The sequence below is a fragment of the Lepidothrix coronata genome, unplaced genomic scaffold (genome assembly GCF_001604755.1).
Source record: "Lepidothrix coronata isolate B3197 unplaced genomic scaffold, Lepidothrix_coronata-1.0 Scaffold21, whole genome shotgun sequence".
NCBI lineage: Eukaryota > Metazoa > Chordata > Aves > Passeriformes > Pipridae > Lepidothrix > Lepidothrix coronata.
In genome coordinates this window covers 2,362,105-2,389,811 of record NW_016690201.1, presented here as the reverse complement: position 1 = coordinate 2,389,811, position 27,707 = coordinate 2,362,105, and the positions used below count along the sequence as shown (strand labels likewise).

Here is a 27,707-nt window from a genome sequence, read left to right as displayed (position 1 = left end):
ATGCTTCCCGGGGCGGGTCCCTTCGTCTTCCTCCTCCGGTGCCTGTTGCTCCTCTTCGCCTCTGAGAGTCGAGCCCGGGCTCGTAAGTGTCCCCCTCTCCCCTCCTGGCTGCTCCGCATCCCGCCGTGCCTCAGTTTCCCCGTTTCTTCAGTCTCCAAGAACGTGTAGGGGTGCTTTGCGGGCATGGCTGGGGACACTGGGAGGCTCCGGACCATGGCAGGTGTTGGATGGACCTCCATGGTGGGGATGTCCCAGGTTTCCCATCCGGCAGCACTGGGGACATGGCTGTGTCCCCCTCTGCCTGCTGCTGTCCCCAGCTGCTTTGAGGGGTTGTATAGCGCCGAACACACCCCTGCGTGCTGATGAGGGGGCTGGGGAGCTCCGTGGGCTGGCAGGGATGTGCTGAAGTGCTGGGACCCCCCTTCCATGGGCTAGAAATGTCGCAGGGCAGGGGGTTGACTTGCAGCCCTTCCCCTGCCCAGATCCCACCCTGCACGGGTGCATCTCCCCTCCGGGAGTGGATGAAGACAGGGGTAATTTGGGGAAATTACCTCCCCAAAAACAAAACTGGGGGCTTTTCTCCATGTCCATCCCTTATCCATCTCTATGTCCATCCCTTTTCCATCTCCATATCCATCCTTTGTTCTCTCTCACTCCGGCTCCCACCTGGCTGAGCGGGGCAGACAAAAGTTCGGAATGGGGAAGGGAAGGGAGGTTCAGCACTTGTGCAAAAAAGCTGGAAGGACTTGGCCGGAGCTATTTAGGAGCTTGGAGGGTACTGGAGCTTTAACTGGGGCCAGGAGGTGGGTTTGGCTTGGGCAAAGCACTAGGACCCCACCAGTGGGTGCTGAGCACTCCTGCAACATCGCAAAGCCACTGAAGCTGTGAGCGAAGTGGAGCAGGACTTGTTGTGTCCCTACATTTATTCTCCCTTTTAATCTCCCGGAATCCCAGAGGAGTCAGTCGGTGGCTGTGTCAGGGTGATTTACAACCTGCCCGCTGCCAGCAGTGCATTAGGCAAATAAGCGTCCTCCTGGAGCGCTGTGAGCACTGGATTGCTCATCCCGGCGGGAAGAGGGGGGGGGAAGGAGGGAAGGCAGGGGCATGGATGGGGCTGTGCAGAGTCCTGGAGAGCAAAATCTGGATGAATTTGGCGCTTTTGCTTTCCTGGACTCATCGAAGCCACCAGACCCAGACCACAGCATCTGTTTCTTGCACAAGGGATGTGGGTCTGACTCCCTGCCCCTGCCAGGGCTGCTGTGGTACCCAGATTAGGAGGAGGAGGGAGACATCTCCCGAAGATGAAACAGGTATTACGTGATGTTTTCACTCTTTGAAGGTACCTACTGATGGTAGCAGAGCCTCTAAATTGTGCATAAATTCTAATGAGTGGGGGCAGAAAGGGTTTGTCTGCTTTGGGAGGAAGTGTTGAGGTCCATTTGCAGAACTTATAATGGTAATAAAGAGATGGGAACTTTGGGGTAGAAGCAGGACTGGAGCAGGGAGATCCAGGATCACCCACTCCCCAACTCTGCAGCACTTTTGCTTTGCTGGAAGGTGCATCTCATGGTGCCAGGGCTCCAGGTGCCCCATGGCTGAGGGCAGGGTGGTTTTGCTGACAAGACCCTAATCAAATTATGGTCTTTGCTCCATCATCCACCTCTGCAGCCTCGGATTTTTCTCAAGGCCGAGTGCTCAGGGAGAATGAAGACAGGAATAAATTAATTATGAGCAGGCTCATCAGCCAAAGGACCTACAGTGTCGTGGCTAAAAATAGGTGAGAAGCAGAAATGCTCAGGCTTGAAGGCAACTCAGAAAAGAAGAATTTCCCCACAGAAAGAGGCTATTTTAGGGGATTTGCACTCCCAGATGAAAAAAAACTGTCAGAGGCACAGGTTACTGGGCCAAATGTGCTGCTTTCTGAGTAATTCAGGGGCAATAGTTGAACGCAACCATGTTTTGGCTGGAGGCATTTAAACACCAGCATCTCTGGAGAGCGCGGGGCAGTGGTTTTTCCCAGGAGCTTGGAAGTTGCTGTTTCATTTCTTTTTAACGTGGTTGCGGAGAAAGGGGGGTTCATGGGATCCCTCTGTCCTACGAGTTTGGATCCAGTGTGCTGAGGGACTGGGTGGTCCAAAGTGGGAAGGACCAGGATGAAAAGCAAATGCTACCACTGCCATGGAAAGGGGGATGTGAGGGCTGCACAACCTGCTCTAGACAACTGAACATTCCCTTGGGAAGGAGTGGGGGAATTTGGGCCCCATCTGCAGCTCCAGAGCCCATGGGGATCCTCTAGGTTTGGGACTTTGCTTGGATTCTCTACCCTGGGGAGCTCAAAGATGCTTCATGAGGCTGCATTTTTGGACCTACAGAGTTTTCCAGGCTTCCAAAGTCCTGAGTAGGTGTTCTCAACCCAGAACTGAGTGAGGTGAGTGTGTGGGAAGCGATCTGGAGATGTGAGCGGAGTCTCTGGGATGCCACATGTCAAGGGCCTAGTGTGTTTTAACCAGTCCTCTCTCAGCTAAGTTGCATTTTAAGCCCTTCATAAATACAGGGCTGTCAGAGGAGCGCCTGGACTCTGTGTACCAGACAGTGCCTTTTACACTTTATTTATGGCCGCTCTTAAAACTTGCAAACTGGTTTGCATAAACTCTCAGCCCCCCCCACCACGACCAGCACGGCACTGGCTGGCAGGTGTGTGACCTCCAAAAGAGCTGCTGGGGCTGTGAGCCCGGCTCAGACATTCCTTGATCAGATAGAGTTCCAGGGGTGCCATCTGGGGATGTAGGAATGCCCCCCCCCCCGCCCCAGCCATGGGATGAAAAAGGAGAAGGCCTGAGAAGTGTTTCAATAACATCCTTCTTGGAACCAGCTTGGCACCTGGAGTGAAGGTCCCTGCTTGGGCAACTGAGGCACAGGACTGGTGGAGGCTTCCTGTACTGGATGAGCAAATTGGGATGAGCATTTTCCATGCTTTGAAGTCTTTCAGGTGCATCAGCCGCTCTCTAGCCTGCAGCAGGGACTCACCTCTGGAGACTCCCAGTGTCCTGGAACACAGAGGAGTTCCGGTGTTAGTCAGGACTGACTGACAGAGACCCAACTTGTCTGCAGCCAAGGTTAGGAGATGCGGTCAAATTCTAGTGGAAGGTGTCCCTGTCCATGGCAGGGGTTTGGAACTAGATGATCTTTAAGGTTCCTTCCAACCCAAACCACTCTGTGATTCTATATCTGGGAGTGTTCTGATCAACGCTGGCCAATTTGATGGTCCAACAAGGAGGTTGTGAGATCTTGCTCATCTCTCATTTCGTGGATTCTCACTGGGTCTAGAGCAGGTCAAGAAGATGTGGGGTGGCTGGTGTATGAAGCTGTTGAGATACATCTTGAAGAAACATTCTGTTCTCATGGTGTGAGAGATGTCAGCAGTTACTGGATGCAGCACAGGATGGGTTTCTCCTCACCATTCACTCTGTCACCCTGGATTGGTGTCTCTAAAGCATCTTGTGAAGGTGCTCCAGTGGATTCAGACTGTCTTAGACCTTCTGTGACAGCCTTTTGTGGGGTTTCAATCTCCTAGTGGCTGGAAAGCTTCCCACAGTACATATCCTAAATCTTCCAGGCTTTTCCCAAGCTGGTTGCTTTTTCTTGTCTCTGCCATGACCAGAGATCACCCTTTTTTTTCTTAACAGCCCTATCTCGCCTCTTCCCATTGTACTTCTCATCTCATATTACATTCCTCCTTACCATCCAGGATACAATTAATGCTAATTAATTTCAATTAACGATAACCAAACCAAACCAGGGCCTGGGTATAGCCTCAAGCATTTCCCAAGGGTGTCCAGACTCTTGCTATGGGTCTTGGCTGGTGCCAACTTGGGCTTTGCCAAATGCCTGGAGACAGCAGGGCCGAGGTGGCTCCAGCAGGTGAGTATGGACATGAGCAGGACCGGGCCAGTGGCTGGGGTATTCCATGGTTTGGATGTAACCAGGTGGTCCCCAATCAAGAAAATACTGGAGCCATGGCAGAAAGCAGCTTTTGGATGGGAAGGAAGGGAGAACCTCCCTCCTTCAGGATGTCCCTAGCAGAGCCCTTTGGGGTGGGCAAGGCAGAGCAGCTCCCCTGTGGAAAATACACTCTCCAGAGCACCTTCCACCCTCCCTCTGGGCATGAGGCCACAGGTCTTGCTGCTAGGCAGCAGAGGAATCATTGTCATGGATTTCAGGGTTTTTTTCTGGTCCATAGAACCCATAATGGAAATCTGAAGACCAGGATCTTGTACTGGGGGCTCCTTGTATTTGAGAAGAAACTGGTTAGATGGCACCTGCTCTCGGAGGTTTTTACAGTGGGGAACTTGCCCCTTTCCGCCCTCTGCTCCTGCTTCCAGGTCTCATAGGGCCACTTCTAAGCATGGAGCTTCTAGTTTGCAATCAGCAAGCTCTGGTTGTGTCTCCAAGGTGGTATGGACCAGGCTGGACAGGTTCTTGAGAAGGAAAATAAGATTTTCCATGGCTTCACCTGGATTTTTGGTGCTGCAAAGCACCCCACAGCTATCGAGCCCTCTCTGGAAAATGAGACTTTTCTGAGCATGCTCTTGCTGAAGATTCAATAAATAAAGTGACTGAACAGCATGGGAGCAATTCACTGCCACAAATGGCTTTTCACTCCAAGTGAATTGGGAGGATATCCAAAGTTTGAACTCTGAAAATGAAATTATTAGCCTGGCATGGGAAAAAATGATCCAGAGCCTCCAGGTCTTAAGCCTCCTCCTTCCTTCCATCCATCCATCCATCCATCCATCCATCCATCCATCCATCCATCCATCCATCCATCCATCCATCCATCCATCCATCCATCCATCCATCCATCCATCCATCCATCCATCCATCCATCCATCCATCCATCCATCCATCCATCCCCAGCTTGCTTTTACCCAAAATTGCCGGCGGCTTTTGCCAAATAGCTGCCAAATGCTGACAAGTGTCTCCTGCTACCCAGTGCTGCCAGTCGGCTTTAATTTTACCAGCAGCCCCTTTGCAGACATGAATCAGGCTGCTTTCGAGGGCTGGACCCAAACCAGGGCTCCACTGGTGATTAAATGTTTGCACGGAGCAGCCAACTGGCAGGAGAGCCTGCAAAGCAGAGCGGGGCCACAGCACGTGGAGGCAACTCGATTTCTTCACTCTCAGTGTAATTCATGAAGATGCTGCAAGCAGGGAAAAATGAAGTCATTTTCTCACCCTTTTGCAAAACTATTTTTGTGGATTTTTTTTCCTCTCTCTCTTGGGTTTCTGCATTTTCCAGCTGCATGCTCACCAGCTTTGTGTAGTATGCTGTAAGCTCGTGTCCTGCGTGTCCAGGAGTAGGGGTTTGCCGGCTTGTCAAGGGGTTTAGAGCAAGATGTGTGGATGATGTAAAGTTCTGAGTAGGGAAAAGGAAGGAAAATACCTTTGCCTGTCCCTCTGATGACATGCACTCCAAATTATTGCAAATCTCCATCTCTGCAGATGCAATGCTGGCCCCACACCACTGTGCTTGGACCACAAGGTCTGGACAGCTCCCGTGAAGGTACAGCTTGGAGAATCAAATGCTTAAAGCCACCAACGAGGAGCTCAGGGCTGCTGGCAGAGACCCATAGGGATTATCACAGACCCATAGGGCTGCCCTTCCTGCTGGCCAGAGAGTCTGGCCATGGTAGAGCATTGCTTGAGTTCATCTTGAGGATGGTCAGGAGCTGGAGGAGGGACTGCAGCCCACCCCAAGCATATTTGGATGACCTTTGTCTGGTTGATGGGAGAAACCCATTAAGCAGGTGACATCTCCAGTTTTGGCAGGGTGGGACAACACCAGCTGGGCTCTCCAAACCACTGCTGGGCCCCAGGTGACAAAGCAGAGCACAGGATAGCTTTTAGCATCTTTGAGGTGGTGAACAGCATTGGGGTCATTTTGGGGACCCTCTGCTGTTCATCAAGGAGCCCTCCCAGCAGCCTGGCAGGGTAAACATCCGAGTTCATGGAGCTGGGCACTATGCCTTGGAAAACAGCCCTCTCCCACATCCCCAGGGTGCTGTAAGGCTTTAAAAGACCCATAAAAGCTTCAGGGAGCATAAATGTCTACACTGCCTTTGAGCAACGTCATCGCTCAAACTACCTCAAATCCCCTCAATGACATAAACTTTTAAATCACCTTCAGTTTTCAGTGGGGCTGTGAGCACTTAAATCACTAAAACCACATCAGGCAGGTGTGTGCTTAGTCATGAAACAACTCAAGTCCTGGTGTGACCCTCTGCCTGGTCAGGGCTTGGGGACACATCACAGGAGAGTGGGGGAAGCCATCAGGGCTGTTACAGGATCTAGATTCCTGTGGGTTGGAGCTCGGTCCTGCAGGACCAGGTGATGCTTGTGGATGTGAACATTAATGATGACTGATTTGGATTTTTTGGCCAAAGTCCTGGGGTTTTGCTGGTGATTCTGTCCATGGTTTGTCCCACAGGCTCCTGCTGCAGGTGGGCCTGGTCCTGTCAAAGGGTTGGCGTGTGACCAAGGACTTGGAGATGGAGGGGGTTGATAGGGAACTGCTAAAATACAGGGAGAGGGGGGTAACCTTGTTCACCACTTTTGCTGGGCGCCATCTAATTGCTTTCCCTGTGCTGTAGTGAGGTTAAATCCATGCCAGTGTAGCCAGGCCTGGATTATTTCTGGGACAGACGCTTCCTGTTCAGGAGCACAGCTGGAAACTGGCTCTTCTAAGGATAATAAAAGAAAAAGACACACATGTGTTTATGCTTTTGGGGGCAAAAAATGGATGAGGTGGATTTGCTGTTCGCGTGGACAGCCCCATAAATGAAAAGCCAGTCACTCCAGTCAGACCTGTGCTGCACCAAGCCAGGTAAAGCTAAGGGGATGGGACAAGCCAGCCCAGTCCTGCTCCTTAGAGATGATATTTGGCTGCTGGTGTGGTGATAGTGCTTGTCCAGGGATCCTGAAGAGAATGAGCTGAAGTTCTTAGAGGGAGCAACAGGTTTTCCTGCAGAACGTGTTTCCACCCAAAATTGTCTTTCTTTTTTTCTTTCTTCTTCTATTTTTTTGTTGTTGTTGTTGTTGTTGTTGTTGTTGTGCAACGGTGAAAATGTCCCCTAAATTCAGGCTCTCCTATCTTTGTCACCACTCCTGGGAGAAATTCCGTCCTATAGCATCACCTGTCCATCTTCCAGTGAGCATTTCTACTGACCTATTTTAGAGTAAAATCTCAATTTTGTTGCCTCCAAACCACCCATTTTGTTCCTTGGTTGCAAAGGGAGTCCAACTTGCTTGGAGGAGTTGCCATTTGGGTCACATGTGTCCCAGCATAAAACCAAATCATTACCAAAAAAAAAGTTTTGGGGGAATGTATTTCATCTGGGATTTGGTGGGTGGGATGTGGCCATCAGCTACTCACAGGGAGCAGCATGAAGGCACAGAGCTGTCCTTGCTGTTCTCGTTGCAGTGGGAGGCGACCTTTCATGAGGACCATCTCTTTTTCTCATGTGGCTTCTCCTGGTTGACTTTCAGGGCTGGATACGTTCTGTGACTTCAACGGCAAGAAGTACAGCCCAGGGGAGAGCTGGCACCCCTACCTGGAGCCCCAGGGGCTGATGTACTGCATCCGCTGCAGCTGCTCTGAGGCACGTCCCCTACGAGGGGCCACGGGAGGTGATGGGGATACTCCTGTGCTGGGGCTTTGCTTTGGCACCTAGTTTGACCTGAGTGTCTAATTTGACCTGAGAAGCCCTTTCCAGCCCCATAACGACATCAGATTAATTTCTTCCCTTTTGAAAAAGCTGTCCCATCCCCCTGGTGTTGTTGGGTTGACCTTGTGAGGGAGTTACCATTGACTGTGGGGAGACCTTTTGGTACTTCAAGGGAGCTTGCAAAAAGATGGAGAGGGATATTTTACATGGGCAGATAGTGATAGGACTAAGGGAATGGTTTTAAACCAGAAGAAGAGATATTTAGATTAGATTTTAGGAGGTAATTCTTCCCTATGAGGGTGGTGAGGCCCTGACACAGATTGCCCAGAGAAGCTGTGGCTGCCCCATCCCTGGAAGTGTTCAAGGCCACGTTGGACAGGGCTTGGAGCAATATGGTCTAGTGGAAGGTGTCCCTGGCATGGCAGGGTACAGAATAGGATGATTTTTAAGGTCCCTCGTAACCCAAACAAGTCTGTGATTCCTTGATTCTGTCTCAGTAGTGTTGGTGGGCTGTGAGTGGAAGTGGCTCAGGGCTACTCTTGGACCGCAAGTGGTCTTTGCTGATGATGGACCATGAGCTGGCTGGGTTTGTGCACAATTTGTTGTGATAATGTGGCTACCACCCAACATCTCCCTCCTCTTGCAGGGGTGAACATGAACCGAATGTTCCCTGTGGGCTTAAACGAACCATCTCTGTCTCTCCCCAGAACAACAACATCAGGTGCTACCGGATCCAGTGCCCAGCTCTGCAGTGTGCCAACCCCGTCACGGACCCCCAGCAGTGCTGCCCAAGGTGTCTTGGTAGGTGGACATCCCTCAGGGAGCAGGGGACAAGGTGGCCGTGATCCTGCAGAGTGGTCCCTCAACTACTCACACCTGTGGCAAGGCAGCGATGCTGGGTCTGATCCTGCTCACGGAGTCACGACAGCTCAGGCTGCTCATGATGCTTTTTCCCTCCAAAACCGTAATTTTTGATGGAAAAGGGCTCTCTGCCAGTCCACTTTCTCACCCCCATCCTGAGAGCTTTGTAGGGACAAAATGTTATTTCACACTTCAGGGACAACCCAAAAACTGGTACTTTATTGTGATCATTTGCCAGCAAAATGTCAGGGAAAAAAAAAAAGGGAAGATTTTTAACAACCTCATTATCTACACTGGAGATCATCTCAAGATTTATCCCCAAAATTTTCCCTACCTGTCCACTACTGATGGCTTCAGTTTACCTCAATATGTTCATTCTCTCCCTGTAGATTACTATGATTTCACCCCCATAATTTTCACTACGTGTCCACTACTGATTATGTAATTTTTACCTTAAATCTTCTTTCTCTCTCCTACAGATTAACTCAAATTTTATGCCTGAAGTGTTCATTTTGTCCTCTCAGATTTTTCCCCAAAATATTCCTTGTCCCTTACACTTTACCTCAAGCTTTGACCCCCAAATTTTCCCTAACTCTCCACTACTCAGTTTACCTCAATCTGTTCATTCTCACCCCTATAGATCACCTCACGATTTAGCCCCAAAACTTTTCCTACCTGAGTGCTGGCAAAGCCAGTCAGAAACCATCAGTGATTTGAGAAATTAGGAAGAAAAACTAGGAAAAAAATAAACCCTAAATTTAATTTTTAGCTAATTACCCATGGGTGAAGCCCTTTTTATGTGACTCCATCTGAATTTGAAGATCATTATAACCAGAGGAGGGAAAAAATCAAGAACTTTTTCAGAGGTCAGACTTCCAGATTTTACCTCTGTGCTGAACTCAGTGCAGCCAGGGCAGCCCCATTCCCCAAAAGCTTTTGGGATCATAATTCCCAACCAACCCTAGCTGCTTTCCATGGGAACTGTGGTGTGTAAAGGGCTCCTTGTCCCTTTGGGTTGGGCTCATGGGGAATCTGCAGAGCATCCACGCTCCATCAGGTCCAGGCAGGGCTGCCTCTCATCCTGCTCCATTCTCATGTTCTTTTCCAGAGCCACATTCCCCTTCTGGCCTCCGGGCGCCTGTCAAGTCCTGCCAGTACAATGGGACGACCTACCAGCAAGGAGAGATGTTCACCACCAGCGAGCTGTTCCCCAGCCGCCAGCCCAACCAGTGTGTGCAGTGCAGCTGCTCTGTAAGCCACCTCAGAGCCCACGGGAGGTGGGGAGGGCTTGGGCTCTGCTCCTGAACCACTGTCCCACAAGGTCAAAAACATTGTGAAGACCTGGTGGTACCAGCCCATGGTGGTTTATCATCAGGATAAGATTATCAGTGCAGAAGAGAGATTTGTTGGAGATCACATGGGTCGGTTTTGGGTGGGCCCTGTTGGAGCTTTTTGGGGTGGACAGAGGGACATCTCTGTCCCCATCAAGCATCTCAATGCTCTGGGCCTGTGTCCGACAGCATCCAGCTGGGATGCTGGGCCCCCAGGGAACCTAGGGGAGCTCAATGTGCCTGCAAGGCAACGTGGACATGAGGTGCCAGCGCTTGGGATTCAGAGGTTCTTGGGATCCATAGTTTTGTAGAAAGGCTTAGATTGGAAGGGACTTTAAAGCTTTCTCCATTCCAACCCCCTGCCATGGGCAGGGACACCTTCCACTAGACCACGTTACTCCAAGCCCTGTCCAACCTGGTTGTGAACACTTCCAGGAATTGGGCAGCCACAGCTTCTCTGGGCAACCTGTGCCAGGGCCTGACCCCCCTCACAGGGAAGAATTTCTTTCCACTATCTAAACCAAATCTCTCCACGGAATATTGACCGTCCTGTTGAGCTGCTGGGATTTTGCTGAGCTCCAGAAAGGATTTGTTGGCTCCCAACCACTGCTAGGTGCCTCAGTTTTGAAGGGCCTCCAGCTGCCTCTTGTTCCTGCCCTGCATGGCTAGAGCTCCCCTCAGGGATGACAGCAGAGACACAGGAGTGATGGGCAGTCAGAGATGGCAGTGGGATGGCAATTGGATCTTCACCCCCCTTGCTTGGATTTAGGTGTGGAAGCTGAACCCAGGGCTGAGATGTGCTTGAGAACAAGGAGCTGGGCTCCTCTAGAATCTCCTGCAGTGTTCACCAGCCCTCTGGGCCAGCAGAGATGTGCCCTGCAGGAGGGCTGTGCACGTGCTTTTCAGGATGTCTACAAAAAGCTTTTGCAGGAAGCAGCTCCTTTTCATGCTCACTTCCAATGACCTTTGGCAGGACCATTGTATTCCCTTCTTCCCTGATTGGTCCTGATTGTCCTCCCTGAGGGCTGTGACAGTAGCCAGGGTGTCCTCAGTGTGCATCTCAGTGATCATCCACCCTCGATTGCTAACTCTGTTGGGATGTTGCTTCTCCATGAGCCTCCAGCAATGCCCTGAGACAGGGCTTGGCTCTGTTTTACCCAGCCCTCTCCCAGGGGTTGGGATCCTGTGAAAATCCATCAAAAGCCAAGTTCTGACACCTTCTCAGGAGGCATGAGGTCAGCAGTGATGGGAAGGTGTGTGGAGTGCCAGGAGCTGAGTGTCAGGAGATAAATGGAGCAGCTTCTCCTCCTTGAGATAGAGTGAGGAAGGGGGATTGGAAGTGCTGATACTGGACTTGGACACTGTGAAGAACTGCTCACACTGGCTGCTGCCTCTGCCATGAAAAAGAAAGTGAGTTGCAGGTGTGGCTTTCACCACCCATCATTCAGAGCCCTTGGATGGGTCCAACCTCCACAGCTCCATGAGTTGCAAATAATTGGACCAAGTTTGGCCAGGAAAGAATAAAGAGGCAGGAGAGCCCAAACCACCTCCCTCTCTCATACCAGGAGCACACACACAGGGGTTACACCAGTTAATGCTTGGTAGTAAAGTATCTGTGATACTGGAATAGCTGGTCTGAGCCTCCAGGGCTTTCACACACCTCAGAGCTTGGTGGCGAGAGGAATAGCTCAGATGTAGAAATTATACAGTTTTTGAGGCTGGTTCCTTTCTTAGGGACCCCAGATGGATGGTGGGAAACACCAGGAAGGAGCTCTTGGATCCAGCTCTATGTACCCACCTTACCCTGCTTTCCCACCTTATCCCCAGGAGCCTGTGGAGTTCTGCATCCCTCTCGGCTGTCACTCGGGCTCTGTTTATTCAGTAGGATAATGCTTGGATACGAAGAGGAAAATAAAAGGCTGGCTGTGGAGGGGTCTCTGGGCTGTGTGTGTTGTCAGCTGCTGGAACAGCTGCGGGAACAGCTGGCCTAACCCTCTTTAAAAACCTCCTTGAGACTGGAGCCTCTGGGATAAATCCTGATTTTTATGATATTTGCCCAAGGCAGGTCATTGCTGTGAGCTGCTGGTCAGAAGGAGAAAGAAGGAAGAGGCAGGTCTGGACTCCATGAAGAGAAGAGCGGGGTTTGTTTTGCTGTGACCTCCATCAAATCCTGTCATTTATCAAACTTTCCTCATGCTCCTCATGTTCCTTGTGCAGCCGTTTGGCTTTCTGGTGAGAGAAGAAGCTGCTCTGGTTTGGTTTTCTAAGGATATCCTTGGCTGACCTCTTGGTTTTGGTTGAGTGGGAACTTGTGGACACCCCAGAGAAAATTGCTGTATGAAGAAGAGGACCTTGCTGTTGATCTCTGGCTGCTGAACATCCTTCTTTTACCCTTCTGCAAAACAGCGAAAACTTAGTCTTGCAGTGCAAATCGACTGCCTGAAGTGGGACTGAGATGTACTAAGGTCAAGACTGGCTTTGACCTGTGGTTTTCAGTTTGAATCACTGCAGGAATGAAGTTTCAAACCAACCACCTAGCCAGTGGAAGAAGGTCTACACCTGAATGTCCATCCACAGCTGAGTCTGTGTGCTTGGTTCTGGTGTTATTAAATAACCCCAGCTGGAGGGAGGGCAAAGGTTTGGCATGGACCTGCGTCTGGGTTTGGCATCAGGCTTCCCATTTCCACCTGTCTCCTTCAGGTCCTTTTCCTGGGAAATGTCAGAGAAAATCTTCTTGTAGCCCTTCAAATCAGGGGGTTATTATGCAGAGTTTGAAGGTGTGTCGTGGCTTTTTCAGGTCTGGTAGCACTAATCATTGGTGAGGTTTGAAGATGGACTATCAGGGGGCTTTTGATCATGGAATCACAGAATCACAGGATGGTTTGGTTTGGAAGGGATTTGAAGCTCCTCTAATCCCATCCCCCTACCATGGCAGGGACACCTTCCACTAGACCAGGTTGCTCCAAGCCCCATCCAACCTGGCCTCCAGGGGTGGGGCAGCCACAGCTTCTCTGGGCGATCTGTGCCAGGGCCTCACCACCCTCACAGGGAGGAATTTCTCCCTAATGATTTATGATGGATCTGCAGTTTGAAGTGCTGGTATCCCAACACAGGGGACATACAACCTTTTATAATGCTGACAATGATTTCTTTTTCTTCCTACCATCCTAGGAAGGCCAGATTTACTGTGGCTTGGTGACCTGCCCGACGCTGTTGTGTTCCTCTCCGTTAACCGTGGCGGACTCCTGCTGCCAGGTCTGCAAAGGTAATGAGGCTGGGAGTGAGGGTGGGATATCCCAGTTGGTTGCCACCTGACAGCAGGAGCCATTCCAAGCCGCTTTAGCAGGATTTTGGAAGCCTGTACCATAAATCAGGCCACTTCCTATTTCTTGGTTGAACCAGGGAACAAAACACGGGGGCTCAGGTTTTTCCTTGCACATTTCCCCTCCCTCACTGAGTTGTGATCTGCCTTCCTGCAGCCCAAAAGATGGAAGGGCTGAACTCCTTGCCCTACCACTGGTGCACTGTGCAAGAGATGGGACCTGTGTGGAGGGAAGTCCTCCAGGCCACTCACCCACCAGGATGCAGAACGGACTATGTAAAGGTGGTGCATTCTACTGTTGCTCCAGAGAAGTTTCCGGGACAGTCAGGGAAAAACCCTCTTTCCACCCAGTACAGTGTGGCTGAGCTTCACTCTCACAGCTCACTGTGAGGGACAAACTCTTGAATTTGCTGCTGGTTCCCCTGTCTCACACCTGGGAGAGGGAGGAGAGAGTTAAGCTCCATGTCTCCAGATGAGACAGATCCGAGAGAGGATGGGCAGGTTCACACCCTGCTGACAGTGAAGTCACAGCATAAAATGACTCTTTAATACAAGAGATATTTATGAAGCTGGAAGGCCATGGTGGCCTCCTGGCCATGGACAGAGAATGACCTCTTCCAGGTACCTCCTCCAAACTCTCCTCTTCTGCCATTTGCGTTCCTCTCTCCTGGTTTTCTTTGGTGCAGCTGGGACATGTCACTGACTCAGTGAGAAATGTCTTTGGATTTATTTTTAATCATTCTTCAGGATGTCTTACTTTACTGGTGGGCTATTTTCATGCCACCTAACTTCAGAAACTACAAGGTCATGTCTTTCCTGGAGCTGAGCTGTTGTTGATAGTGGGATAAAATGTTTTTTGAGGTATGGCTCCATTTGCTTTGCGTAATGTGAATTGCGTGTCCCAAAGTTCCCCTCTTTCCACATCTCCCAGGTGGGCCAGCATCCAGAGGAGAGCTGCCTCCAGCCAAAGAGAGAGCAAATCTTCACCCAGCATCTCACAGGACAATGTTTTTCCCTTGCAGATGGCTCCTATGAGAAGTCCACAGAGGAGGAACCCCTGCAGTTAAACAGAGGTGTTGTACGTGATATTTGCATTTTAAAACTCAGATTATTGCTTCTGGCACACTGCAATTAAGCAGCTCAAAGAATGCCCTTGGCCATTGCCTTCTACAAAGAAATGACCCCCAGCAGCTCTTGGAGGGCATTCCAGTCCTTGGACTGCAGAACCATGGACACCTGGTTTGCAGGGGAATCATGTCTTGGAATTGAGTCTAGGTGAGGGATATCAGCACAGGTGAGACCTCAGACCACCAGGGAAAGACTGTTCTCTTCATCTGAAGCATCTTGAGGACGTGGTTTAGTGGTGGACTTGGCAGAGCCAGGTTAAGGGTTGGACTCGATGACCTTAAAGATCTTTTCCAACCTAAATGATTCTATGACCTCTTATGTCTTTGGAAGAGCAAAAGGCCTTTGCAAACTGAAAATCTTGGACAGTTCTCCTCCTTGTTTGCTGAGGTTCCTTCATGGTGACATTTCAGAGCCAGGTCTGTGGGATTAGGTCACTTAGCTCTTGGCTCTGCCCTTCTCCCTACTGCTCCACTAGCTATAAAACCTCCAAAATAGGCACAAGGGGACCCTTTGTGCTGCGTGTCTTGTCCCAGAACTTTGCTCTTGGAAGCCTGGGATGTTCTTGGGATGTTCCTGGGATTTCAGTCCTGCTGGATGGCAGCCCCACACCAGGTGGGAGAGCAGGATATGGCCCATTCTTACCTTTCTTACCCTGTTTGGGTCACACAGATGCCAGTCCTCAGTTTCCCAGTGGGTATCTCGGAAAAACCAGCCCGTTTCCCTGCCTGTGTCAGGGATGTAGGACCTCACCTGCTTCTCTGAGGGCTTTGGGTTGAGCATGGGGAGAGAAAGCTGCTGTCCCAATGAAGGTGACCCACTCATAGCTTAAGGAGGAACACCAGTGTGGGGCCTTGACTCCAATTACTCAGTGCTCCTTGGGCAGTGGCAGCAGCAAGATGGGGAAGGGTCTGGAGCACCAGGAGCAGCTGAGGGAGATGGGGGGGCTCAGCCTGGAGAAAAGGAGGCTCAGGGGGGAACTTCTAGCTCTCTACAACTCCCTGACAGGAGGGTGGAGCTAGGTGGGAGGTGGCCTCTGCTCCTAGGGAACAAGGGACAGGATGAGAGGAAATGGCCTTGAAGTGTGCCAGAGGAAATTCAGGTTGTATATTGGGAAAAATTCTTCCCTGAAAGGGTTATCCAGACCTGGCATAGGCTGCCCATGGCAGCGGTGGAGTCCTCATCCCTGGAGGGATTTAACAGCCATGTGGATGTGGCAGTTGGGGATATGGGCCAGTGGTGGCCTTGGCAGTGCTGGGGGAATGGTTGGACTCAATGATCTTGGAGAGATTTTCCAACATAAATGATTCTGTGATTCTATGGCTTCTGGGTCATTGCTTATCCCTGTGGTCTGTGGACCTTCCACTCCTGATGGAAGGCGAGCAGGACACTGCATGGCTTTCTCCAGCATGCTTTGGAGTGATAACAACTCAACTGCCTGGATCTGAGCCCCCTCCTTTTCTCTGACTGCTCACAGAGGCACTCACAAGACCAGTGCTTGGGGGAGGTGATGGGCAGGAAGCCACCCGGAGCCACTGTGTCCACTGTTCTCAGTTCTTCCCTGGAGTTCATTCCCAGAAGCTTCAAACCGAAGGGGGCAGGTGGCACCACCGTGAAGATCGTCTTGAAAGAGAAGCACAAGAAAGGTAAGGAATGGAGAGGCTGAGAAGTCTGTGTGTGGCTTGAGGTGACTTCTCCAGAACTTTGAATTCCCCAAGGAATCTGTTTCAGCAGCAGGTTTCCAGCAGCAAGTCTTACTTCCCACTTCTCCACTGCCAGCCTCCCCCTGCTATCTCAGTCCTGGAGCCCAGAGCCTCTTGACTGCATGAATCTCCCACTTTCCAAAAAGAGTTGGAAGGAAATGGGTCCTTGGAGCATTTTGGAGATCTGGGACCTGGGAAGCAAGGTGCTCAGCTGGAAGGCTCCACATGAACCTTCCAGTACAGTGCCACAGAGGGACAGGATGTTCCTCCTCGCACCTACCTGCCACATGCTGGGTCTGTCCCAGGTGTTCCTTCTGGAGGAGAGAGTAGGAAAGTGAGACAAGGAGGCAACCCCCTTGATCCAAAGGGGAAATAACAGGTCCTTTCTCCTCCTGGCGGCTCTTCCACTATTGTGCCTCCAGAAAAACTCTTTCCAGTCCTTGGAGACGAAGCCCTAGAGGAAATTTTGGGACCTCCAAAAATTTCCGTGGTGGAGTCAGCAGGTGGCACTCTTCACTGTGCTTCATTTTGCAACAGCCTCCGAGGGACCCTGGGCTTCCAGAGGTTGGGAGGCAGGTGAGGTCCTGCCCACACTTACCCCCGCCCACACCAGGGTGGTCAAGCCCAGCAGCCTCCATCTCCTGGTGCCTGGTCCCTCTGCCCCATGGCACCTCCTGGGCAGGGTGCCTGCAATATCCCAGTTCCCACTGCTGCCGAATCCACTGCTGGATCCTGTTCTCGAGGCAGCAGGACCACCCACGTGTGAGGTGGTGAAATGTGTTGAGCTCCACCAAGCCCTGGGTTTGCAAAGAGGAGGAGGGTTTATTTGCACCAGCAGATCTTTTCTCTGTCTCCTCCAGCTTGTGTTTACAACGGGAAGACCTATTCCCACGGGGAAGTATGGCACCCTGTCTTTCGGCTCTACGGCCTCCTGCCCTGCATCCTCTGCACTTGCAGGGACGGTGTCCAGGACTGCCAGAAGATCACGTGCCCCAAGGAATATCCATGTGACTATCCAGAAAAAGTAGATGGGAAATGCTGTAAAATATGTCCAGGTAGGTGGGATCCCACCTGCTCCTGCAACTGGCTTCCAGATCCTTCCCTACCTTAGTTTAAAGCCCTGGGATAGATGTGTACATTTCACATTGCTAGTGTCTTGAATCCACATCGGATGAGTTCAAATGGAAGGACTGGCTTGTCTTGGAGGGCAGCAGGACTTTCCCAAGGTGAGGAAGTTGCAGTGACCCCCAGTAAGTTCCATCTGTTGGAAGGGTGGAGTCTGGAGGAAGACACTGAAGGAGGGACATGCTCAGACAGACAGAAGGTGCTTTCTGGGGAGAGGGCATGTGGTCTGTTCTTCAGAGCTCCACGTGGGACAAAAAGTCATAGGGTTAAATTGTGGCAGGTGAGATGTTGGTGAAAGGAGAAGGAGAATATTTCCCAGGAATGGGGTTATCTGTGGTACTCACGATTTGTTGGAATGAGAGTTCCCCATACCTGGAAATGGAGGTTGGACACACAGCTGGAGTGGGCCAGGGGGAACTGGACTGGTGCTGGGACATGGGAAAGGGTCTGGAGCACAGGTCTGATGAGGAGTGGCTGAGGGAGCTGGGGGGGGCTCAGCCTGGAGAAAAGGAGGCTCGGGGGGGACCTTCTTGCTCTACATCTGCTTGACAGGCGGGCTTTGCTCCCAGGGAACAAGGAACAGGACAAGAGGAAATGGGCTCAAGTTGTACCAGGGGAGGTTTAGGTTGGATATTGGGAAAATTTCTTCCCCAAAAGGGTGTCCAGCCCTGGCACAGGCTGTTCAGGTTGGTGGTGGGAGCTCCCATCCATGGAAGGATTCAACAGCCATGTGGATGTGGCACTTGGAAACATGGGTGGCCTTGGCAGTGCTGGGGAAACGGTTGGACTGGATGATCTTTGAGGACTTTTCCAATCTTAATGATTCTGTGATTCCACGGTGGAGAAGACCTCTTTCCTTTTTTAATGTTCAGTGTGTTTTGGGTCTCTCAGCTGCTCCTTGGTCTTTGGAAAACTGTTTTCCTTGAACCACAGACCTGGCAAAGATGTGGCAGGGCTTGATATCTCCTCCTGTTCCCACTGGAGAATCTTTTCCAGGTTATACCTGTCTGTACTTTCACTTATCAGGAGATGTTCAGCTGATGGATCACCCACTGCTTCCCTCCGGAGACTTTGAGTGTCTTTGAGCCTGGCTGGAGGTCTAGCAGGTTCTCTGTGATCTCTTCTGATGAGTATCTTCAAGGGGGCTTTGTGGAAGGATCTCACCAGGGAGAACAACCAAGGGGCACTGCCACATTTTGGAATTGGGGCAAAGAGGCTGCAAAATCATTTGAGCTGCGATTTTCAAGGTTTTCCAGCCTTTGGGCAGGGAGGTTCTGGGATGGCCTCCATGGGGGAGCAAAGGGCAGAAGCTCAGCTTGTTTTAATAAGGTTTCTGATATGTTTATGAGCAGGATTTATGATGTGGTGCCTAGTGGGAATGGGATGTGATGACTGAGCAGAGCCCTTCCATTCTTGCATTCCTATTATTTTGGGTCTCTCTGCTTTCAAGTCGACAACTTTCCCTGCTTGGATCTCTTGTCTGCTGTTCAGTATTCTTTTTATTTCCAGTTAAACACCCTGATGCAGGCAAAATGATTTTGTTCTTGCTTTCCAGTTCTCCCAGACAGTGATCACACACACACATTGCTCAGCCAACTTACATCTTTGCCCTTTCCTTCACTGCACGGAGGTTTTGCCCATCTACTTTCTCCAGGCAGTTTCTGCAACTGTTCTCCCCTTCCTCCTTGTATCCAGTAGTTTGGAGAGAAACACTGGGTGATTTCTGCTTGCTAAAGGGATGCTGATCCCGGGATTGTGACCATGCATTGTTTGGATGGGGAGGTCATCGGAGCTGCTGTGGGCAGAACTAGTGACCTCGACCCATGTCCCTGCTTCTCCTTTCCAATGCTGTTGGGCCATTGAGTGGCTCCAGAGTGAAGCTCCAAAGCTGTTAAATGCCTGTTGAATACGGGGTTCCTTCCTTGGCTTGAAGGTGGGGCTTTAATCAAGGACTCCATGACCTTAGAGGTCTTTTGCAACTTTAGCAGCTCCATGATTCTATGAATGCCCTGGAGCAGGTGAAGTTTAATAGTCTGGGGCAGAGGTTTTCCTGCACCCTGACCCTGTGGTGGAAAGGATGAGGGTGCTGGGCTGTGGTTTTCCCCCTTCACCTCATGCTGAGCCTGCAGAGCTGAACGCTTGTATTCCTGGTGCTTATCCCTTTAAACTGGGATTTCCATCCCCTCTTGGAGAAAAGGAGCTCGGGACCACCTCAGAAAGCCTGGGGGAGAGCAGAATCAGGCCTGAAATAACTGTCCTACTAAAATATACCCCATGCATCTATTTATAGCCAAACTTTCTTTCGAGTAGCGTAAAAAGTTTCAGCGTCCAAAATGGCTGGGAGAACAAGGCTAAATTCAGCAGGGCTGGGCTCCTCTGCCTTCCAAGGCTCACAACCAAAGGCAATAAATCTCCTTCCAAAACCATGGGGGTTTCTTAATTACTCCAGATATATTAAAAAAAAAAAAAGTGAAATGTTAGCAGCTCTTCTTTACCGAGGATGTTGCAGAAGTCACGTAGGGCCCCGGTGTGGGTGGCACCCCACATGGGGAGAATGCTGGGGATGGTGCTGAGCTGGGCATGCTGCCCAGGCAGCCCAGCCACAGCTCTGGATCCTACACTGCTGGCTCATCCCTTTGCTTCCCTGGTGTTCCTCCTCCAGGACAGCAGTTGGAGTGAGATGGGAAATGGGGAATCCAGCCTGGGCTTTGTGGTGATGGTGGCACCAAGGTCCCTGTGGTGAGATCCAGGTGCTGAAAATCCCCTGCCCTGTTGCCTGAGTCAGAGGGAATGGAAAACATCAGGATGAGCAGGTCCACAGGTCCTTTACTATCATCTCCCTTCGCTACCAGTGCTGGGGATCAGATCAAGGTCCTATTCAGAGACGCAGCTGTGTCCAATGGCACCAAACCCAACCAGATGCCTTTTCCATGGCCTGGGTGCTGAGGCAGCTCCTCCAGTCTCCTTCCTGCCCTGATTTCATGAACTCTGTCCTTGTTTTTGCCCAGAAACTAGAGTCAAACCCACGGATGAAATAGTCACCACCCGGTGTGGCAAGAACCCCAGCCATGTCCTGGTGTACATGTTCGTGCCACCGCGCTTGGAGAACTCCAAGGAGATCCTCAGGACAATGGCCATTGAGAAGGAGCTGACGGAGGAGGTGGAAATCTACAACTGGAAGCTGATTAAAGGTGAGTACCATAACAAAACCAGCCAGGAGTACAAGGAGTATGTGGAAACCTGAAGCTTTCCAAGCTTTGGTCAATTTTTCAGGCTTTTCTAACAGTGCTCCAGCCCCTGTGGGGTGAATCAAAACCTTCTGACAGCAGGGTGGCTCTTCTGGCTCCCTCATTTCACCCTCTTTTCCTGCAGTTCTATGCAGATCAGGGGCTGGAAACCACTTTTGGCCCCACCACGAGCTGCAACACTATCTGGAGGCACAGCACGTGGGCAAACAAGACAAGGGCCATGGGGCTGTTCCCCTAAACCTCCCTGTTTTCATGCCAAATGCACGTGGAAAACAAACAAACAAAAAATTGTTCTGGCACTCCATGTTTTTGCTTTTGTTCTTTTTTTTAACCCTAGTCCACCCATAGCTTCTGAAGGGGGAATGAATTGTCCCCAACCTACTTTTCGGATGGGTGGATTTGGATGCTCCTCTTGGTGTGACCTCCAGAGGTTAAAGCATGGCAAATACATTGTCTCTTGCTCTCTCCCTATACCTTCAGCTTTGCAACACTGTTATGGACCAGAGGATCCCAGGGACTCCTGGTCCAGTAGATATTTGTGTTGAGTTTCTCTTGGGTCCAGGAAAGCATCATGGTGCCCCAACCCTGAGTTTCTGTTGGATGTTCTCTATCCAAAAAACTTGAGCATTTGAGGTTGGTTGTACCTTTCCTATGGATACAATGGCCCTCAGTCCAGGTGTTCTGGACATGTGTAGGCAAATGTTCTGGTCTCTTGCTTATGGTCATGTGTCACCTCACTCCCTAGGGAGACCTCAGCCAGGCTCTTCCCGACCACAAAGGGTGGGCGCAGATGGATATTAGCCAGAGAAAATAACCCCAGAGATGGACCCCTGGTTGCCACCATGATTCCATCCTCCCCCTGCCATTCTCCATCCTCCATGGTGCCCCTCTCTCCGTCCTCCCCCTCTTCTCCTTCACAATGGCACCTTGTAGCTAGAGGACAGCTCTGAGCCCACACTGTCTGGGCCCCACCGTTTCCTCTCCTCGCTCCTTGGCAGAAGTTGCCACCCAAACCTTCTTGGTACCTTCTGAGGCCAAAAGCTTCATGCCTGCATGGAGCTCCCGAGCCCTGCCAGCTGGGGACAGGGAAGGCCCTTGTCCCTGAGGCCAACACAGCTCTTTTGCTTGGCAGAGCGAAGTGTTGTTATTGGGAAAGAGTCACATATGGATTCCACCTCTCCATGGTCCATCTACTCTACCAACAGTGCAGCATGTGTGGAGTAAAGAGGCTGCAAGTCACATCTGGACCTCGTCCATCTGCCTTTGTATGGGCTTGTGATACCTATACGGCCTTCTCTGTTTCTGTCCTGGGAGGGTTTTCTCCATGAAGCAGGAGCTGAGAGGAGAAACCAGTGCCAACACCCAGCCAAAAGTCTTACCCAGCTGGCTGGTGGTGCACGACCAGCCTCCAGAAGAGCTGCAGTAGGGGCTTCCCCATGTTTTTAGGGGTCTGAAAACCACCAGGAGCTTTGAAAAGTGACTTTCCAGTGTTTTTGAGCAGGAGTTATCATGGGGAGAGAGGACAACAAAGGAACAGGCAGGATCAAAGAGGGGCCAGCATAGTTTGGAGGCTCTGCTGTCAATTCCTGCCCTATACCTGGATTAGAGGTGTGGTACATCCATGGACTCCTTTTCCACATTTACCCTGCCAGGCTGTTGATTAGACAGTGATCAAAATGCTCCTTTCTATCCTGAAAACTGACAGCTCTAAGACCTCCAGCCATCCCTGGGGTTTCACCATGCTCGTATTCCCTCACACCTGGGCTGGAGGAGACCTGCAGGGTTCACACCAGCCATCCCCATGCTTCTCTGGTGTTTTCTTCTGACATGGAGACTCTACAGCCCACCTACTTTCTTCCAGAGCCACAAACTCCTTCCTAAGGGAAGACTTTTCCCAGTGTGCAGCTCAAGCTCATACCTTCTCGTCCTCTCCACTGCAGATGTGAAGAGCACAGTCCTTTCCTCTGAAGATGGCATCAGCTCCCATCTCTGCCCTCTCTTACATGGTTTAAGAACTTGAATATTTTCATTCTTTCCTTGATTTTTGAAATTTCCGATCCTTTGGTCCTTCCCATAGCTCTGCTTTGGACTCTGTGTGTCTTTCTTGAAATGCAGAGCCCAAACCAGGGTGTGGGTCTCTGGCCAAAGGTTGTGTCCTGCTAGGATGGGTCTCATACTCCCATGTGCACCCAGGCTGCCACCTCCGACCACCCACCAAGGCTTTGTTTTGCAGATGATTTAGAAAGTCTTGAGACCAGTTTCTTGAACCAAACTTGCTTCACTCCCCAGCTCAGCATTAAGTACTGGTAATGCTGGATTCCCATGTAGCCAGCAGAGAGAATTATGGTATGTCCACCCATTTCAGGATGGGAAGGAAGGCGCTGCAGAAAAGCCTGTCTCTCCAAAATTAGGAAGGATGAGCTGCTCCATTAATTCATTCCTTGTGCTCTTCTGTACTTCACTTCTATTTGGATCCTGAGGCAACACCTAAAGCACAGAATTATCGAATCATAAACTGGTTTGTGTTGGAAGGGACCTTAAAGATCATCCTGTTCCAACACCCTGCCATGGACAGGGACACCTTCCACTAGGCCAGGTTTCTCCCCATCCAACCTGATCTGGAACATTTCCAGGGATGTGGCAGCCACAGCTTCTCTGGACAGCCTGTGCTGGGGGCCTCACCACTCTCACCATAAAAATTTTCTTCCTCCTATCTAGTTTTAATCTCCCCTTTTTTAGTTTAAAACAATCACCCACTGTCCTCTCTCTACAAGGCCTATTAAAAAGTCTGTCCCCATCTTCCTGATAAATCCCCTTTAAAGCACCAAGGAAGGTGGCAAGTGCTTGGCAGCCCCACCACCTCCCTTCATCTCAGCCAAAACGTTGCAAGGAATGATCCTGCCCGTTGGATGGGATCTGCTTGACAGGAAGTGGCACTGCTCTTTCGCAGCTCCATCCCCTCCTGTCTCTCTGGTGGGTGGACTGTTCTTATCTGCGCTGCCCTGTGCTCTCCTTGTGCCTGCTGGAGCATCCTCTGCATTCCTACACTGCTCCCCACCTCCTGGCATCTGTCAGGAACGGTTATCCCAGGGCAGGCAAAGGTCTCAGCCAGCTCTGAGAGAGCTCTTGGGGGAGCATTATCTGGGTCCGTTGATTAAAATTGTTTATCTCTCCTAGCTCTTGTTTAAATATCCTCTTCATTACTAATGTGCTGGAAAGTGCTTCATCAGCCGTGGGGACTGCAAGCACGGCCTCCTGCCCCTTTCTAAGTATAGACCAGAAGGATTTATTGAACACTTGTGCCTTTCTTGTGTCGTTAACAGTTATATTACCTCCATCCAGTATCTTCTTTTGTTACTGGTAGGACTTCTTTTCCCAACCCACTGAAAGGACTTATTAATAGTCCAAATATCCACATATTTCTCTGTATGTCTTTGACTTCCTGTATTAATTTTCCACAGTCCATAACATCTCATTTAGATGGATTGCAAGCTGGTTCCCTTTCATGACGTACTCTTTTTATGTGTAATTGCTGCTGGGAATCAGGGAAAGTGTCTTAACCAAATAAGGGGGACCACATTGCCTCTCACATCTGCTGGCAGCAAGAGGCTGGATGCTCTGGGAGCCTGGGTGAGAGGTGGGGAAGGATATGCCAGGCATACCTACCTGGTTTGTCATGCTTCGGAATATCGTAACCCCTAATCCCACAGAAAGGTCACTTCCATTGCTAAATGCAGGTTCTGGTTTGCTTGGGTCAAACGCCTGAGTCAGGCACCTCTACTAATGGGATGATGCTGGCACGGCCAGAAATATCAATCTCTGCTGAGGTCACTCGTGTTTTTTCCTGTCCTGGAGGAATTTCAGGGCTGGTGACTGAGAGATGGAAAACTTTGGTCCCTGGCTGCTTCCAGGAAAGGAAAACATCCTGGATGGAGGGGTCTCAGCAGTCAGGGGAGATAGGTGGTCGAGAGAGAGCAGAGGGGACAGGGATCTCAGCATCTTCTTGGTCTCACCTTTATTTCTTTTTTGGTTTTTGGGGAAGATTAGAACCTCTCCAGCATGAGATGTTTTCTGGAGCAACAAAATCTTACTGTTTTCACCTGCTTCACGGTGTCCCTGCTGTGTCCTGATTTAGTGACCAGTACTGTTTGCATTGAACCATAGGATCATGGAATGGTTTAGGTTGGAAGGGATTTAAAGCCCATCCAGTTCCACCTCCCTTCCATGGGCAGTGACACCTTCCACTAGGTTGCTCCAAGCCCCATCCAACCTGGCCTTGAACACTTCCAGGGATGGGGCAGCTTCTTTGGGCAACCTGTGCCAGGGCCTCACCATCCTCACAAGGAAGAATTGCTTCCTAATATTCAATCTAATATTCAAATGAGATCTCTCCTGACCTTGGCCAGCCTTGGTTTCATTCCCAAACTCCCACTAGGCTTCGTCAGCAGGTCCTGCACCGAACCAGGACCCCAGGGCATCCAGGGCAGACAGTTTCCCCTTTGCATCTCAGGAGGCGACAGAACATCCAAACCTGTGTGAGCCCTAGATCAAGAATCTGATGCCCTGTGTTCCCCTCTGCAGGAATATTCCATCTGATCCAAACCAAGAAGATCAGCAAACAAGAATTCAAGCAAGAAGCACAAAACTTCAGGCTGATTACCAGGACAAACGAAGGTAGGGAAAGAAAAATCCCTTTTCCTCACTCGTCCGGCACATCCTGCCCCAAACAACCCGCTATTTTCCTGCTCTGCTCTGGCCATTCCAAAAAGACTGCATAAATCCCGACACGGCATGGGGAGCTGAACCATAGGGAAAAGGCTTGTGCAAGCTTAGCAGGGCTGGAACTGACCTGTTTTCACACCCATATGCAACACTCCTGGTTAACAGCCACTTTATGGTATTGGAAAGGGCAGCCAGCTTTCTAAAAGTGGATGCACCCTTGTGAAATCCAAAGGATTTGTCTCTCCAAAGCCCATAAAACTGTTTGATTTTTATACCTAATCCATCTGGTCTTAAAGGGTGGGGGGATGAGGGAGAAAAAAAATAAATGATGCAAGGGATTAGAAAGAAAATAAACTGTTGAAGTGTTTTTAAAAATCACTCTGAGTGTTCTTGGATGTGCGTAAATGTTGCGAAAAGCAGGAATGCCAGTGCACATGCCGGGAGCGCCTGTACGGAGTGAAACTGCCATGCTATTTCCTGCTGGCTGCCTCTCCTCCTGGGCTGTGTTGGAGTTTAGTGGGATAGGCTGGGATCAGAGCCATTCCCATATTGTCCAGCACCCACAGGTCACTGGGTCAGTCTGGAACAGCTCTGCTGCCCAGTGCACCCAGTGCACCAGGGAGGCTGGAGATTTGTTTTCACCCCCAATCCGCCTGGGATGACATCTCTTGAGCAAACACTGGGTGATTTTCCAGTCCCTGCTCCTAGGTTGTGTTTCACACCTTCATGGAGTAATGTGCTGGCTTCTTCTTGCCTCAGTTTCCCCTGGCAAATAATCCTGTTGAGAATCTGCAGCTCGCTGGTGAGGCTGTTGGGAATTGAGGGGGGTTCCTTCTCCTTCTGCAGTAGGATTTTCCTGTACCATAGGTAGAAGGGCCAGGGCTGATGCAGCAGCAGGAAAATGAATACAAGTGTAGGGGCTTTGAGCAAGCCACCCCAAAGAAATGGGGCTGACAGAAGGGAGGAGAGAAACCTACCTGCCCACTGCCTATGAAACTGAAATTTTGGCTTTCTGAGGGTGAGACAGAGGACAAGCAAAATGCTTCTTCCCCCTGAGAGGCAGGGAGTCATCCCAAATCACAGATGGGCCAGGCAGGACATGGCCCTTGATCATATCAAAGCACCTTTTGAGGAGGTAGAGAGAGGGATTTATCCCTGTTTCAATCTGAGCTCCTTTTCTTATAAGACCATGTGAGGGTTTACCAGGAAAAGCATTGGAAGTGCCATTGATTGTGCTATTAATTGCATTGCACTGGGTAAGAAAGCCCTTCTTGACCACAAATACAATTTTAACTTCAAGATGACAAAGTCTAGAGCTGGATGATGAATCACTGATGAGCTGCTCTGGCCATGGCTGGTGTTGTGGGTAGATCTCTATCCCAGCCTCTCTCCCAGCATGGTCCTTGTGGATCCTCCAGCAGAGAGTGTGCTACTCATGGGGGAAATTGTGCTTTCCTGCTCCAAGGTTGTTGCTAATGTGTGTCCCTCTGCTCATCCAGGTCACTGGAATATCTTCCGAGCCCAGACGTCAGAGCTGAGGATGACAGAGAGCCCAGAGAAGGAAACAAAGAACTTGTAAAGCTAAAAAACTTTACCCCCGCTTTTGATTTATCTACACCCCCACACATACACATATATATGAGAACCAGAGCTGCATTATTAAATAGACTGGCACTTCAATAAAGGATACACTAGTGTAAGTTCCAGAAACTTCAGATCCCAGTTGATCCATGTGAAAGCCGCAGCCATGGAGGTGCCTCTCTCCGCTCTCTCTCCATCTTCTGCTATCCTTGGATACGCAGAGGGAAGAGGGCGAACCGGCAGAGGTGTGAGACCTGGTGTGACATGAAGAGGTGGAATACATCCCTGACACCCCGGCATTCTCAAAGAGCACCAGGAGCAAAGCTTGACTGAGCATCTTTCCAATCACCGATGCAAAGATGACCTGCAAGGAAAGAAAAATCATTCTTATTTCTTTTCCTGGAGCCCCTGTGATCTGTAAAGGGTTTCTTTGGCTGAAAACCCTCCAAAGGGTGTTTTGTGAAAAGTCTTCTGTCTTTCCTCCTCTGTTCCAGCTGGGAGGATCCTTTTCCCTTCTTTGCAGATCTTGTGAAGATGTAGTTTTTGGGAGGACCCACCTGCTGACAGGGTCTGGGACCCTGAACACTGCACTAAGGTTGCTACTAAGCAGGTTATTATGCTATATATTTATATATATCCTACATAATATCTACTGGGCTGTATTCACTGGAGGCGCATCTCCCAGAGAGTCAACAGGACCATTTCTGCAGCGTGGGGAGGAGGGTGTGCAGCAGCATCACCTTCCCCCTGTCTGGAAACAGCTTTGGGGGATTTTCAAGTTGGTTTTGGTATGTGTATTTATCCTTGGATTCTTGTTTTATTCTGTTTTGATAAATCTATTTATTTGGAGATCCAAATCTGTCTGATAAATCTAATTAAAGCATCTTCTTGATTCAGCTTCCTGTGCTGGTTTTCCTTTCCCTCTACGGTCTGTATTACATCTCTGGAAGGGACCCCATCCTAGT

The 27,707-nt window shown here is 50.3% G+C and overlaps 1 protein-coding gene across 1 annotated transcript; it reads left to right on the top strand.

Annotated features, from left to right (window-relative positions):
• On the top strand, positions 1-27,082 carry CHRDL2 (chordin like 2). Its single transcript, XM_017807890.1, has 11 exons — positions 1-82; positions 7,546-7,658; positions 8,432-8,525; positions 9,694-9,836; positions 13,088-13,181; positions 14,261-14,316; positions 15,841-16,009; positions 16,927-17,121; positions 20,200-20,382; positions 25,021-25,113; positions 26,661-27,082. The coding sequence occupies exons 1-11, from the start codon at positions 1-3 to the stop codon at positions 26,738-26,740; spliced, it is 1,302 nt and encodes a 433-aa protein (XP_017663379.1). The 3' UTR covers positions 26,741-27,082.
• The last annotated feature ends 625 nt before the right edge of the window (positions 27,083-27,707 follow it).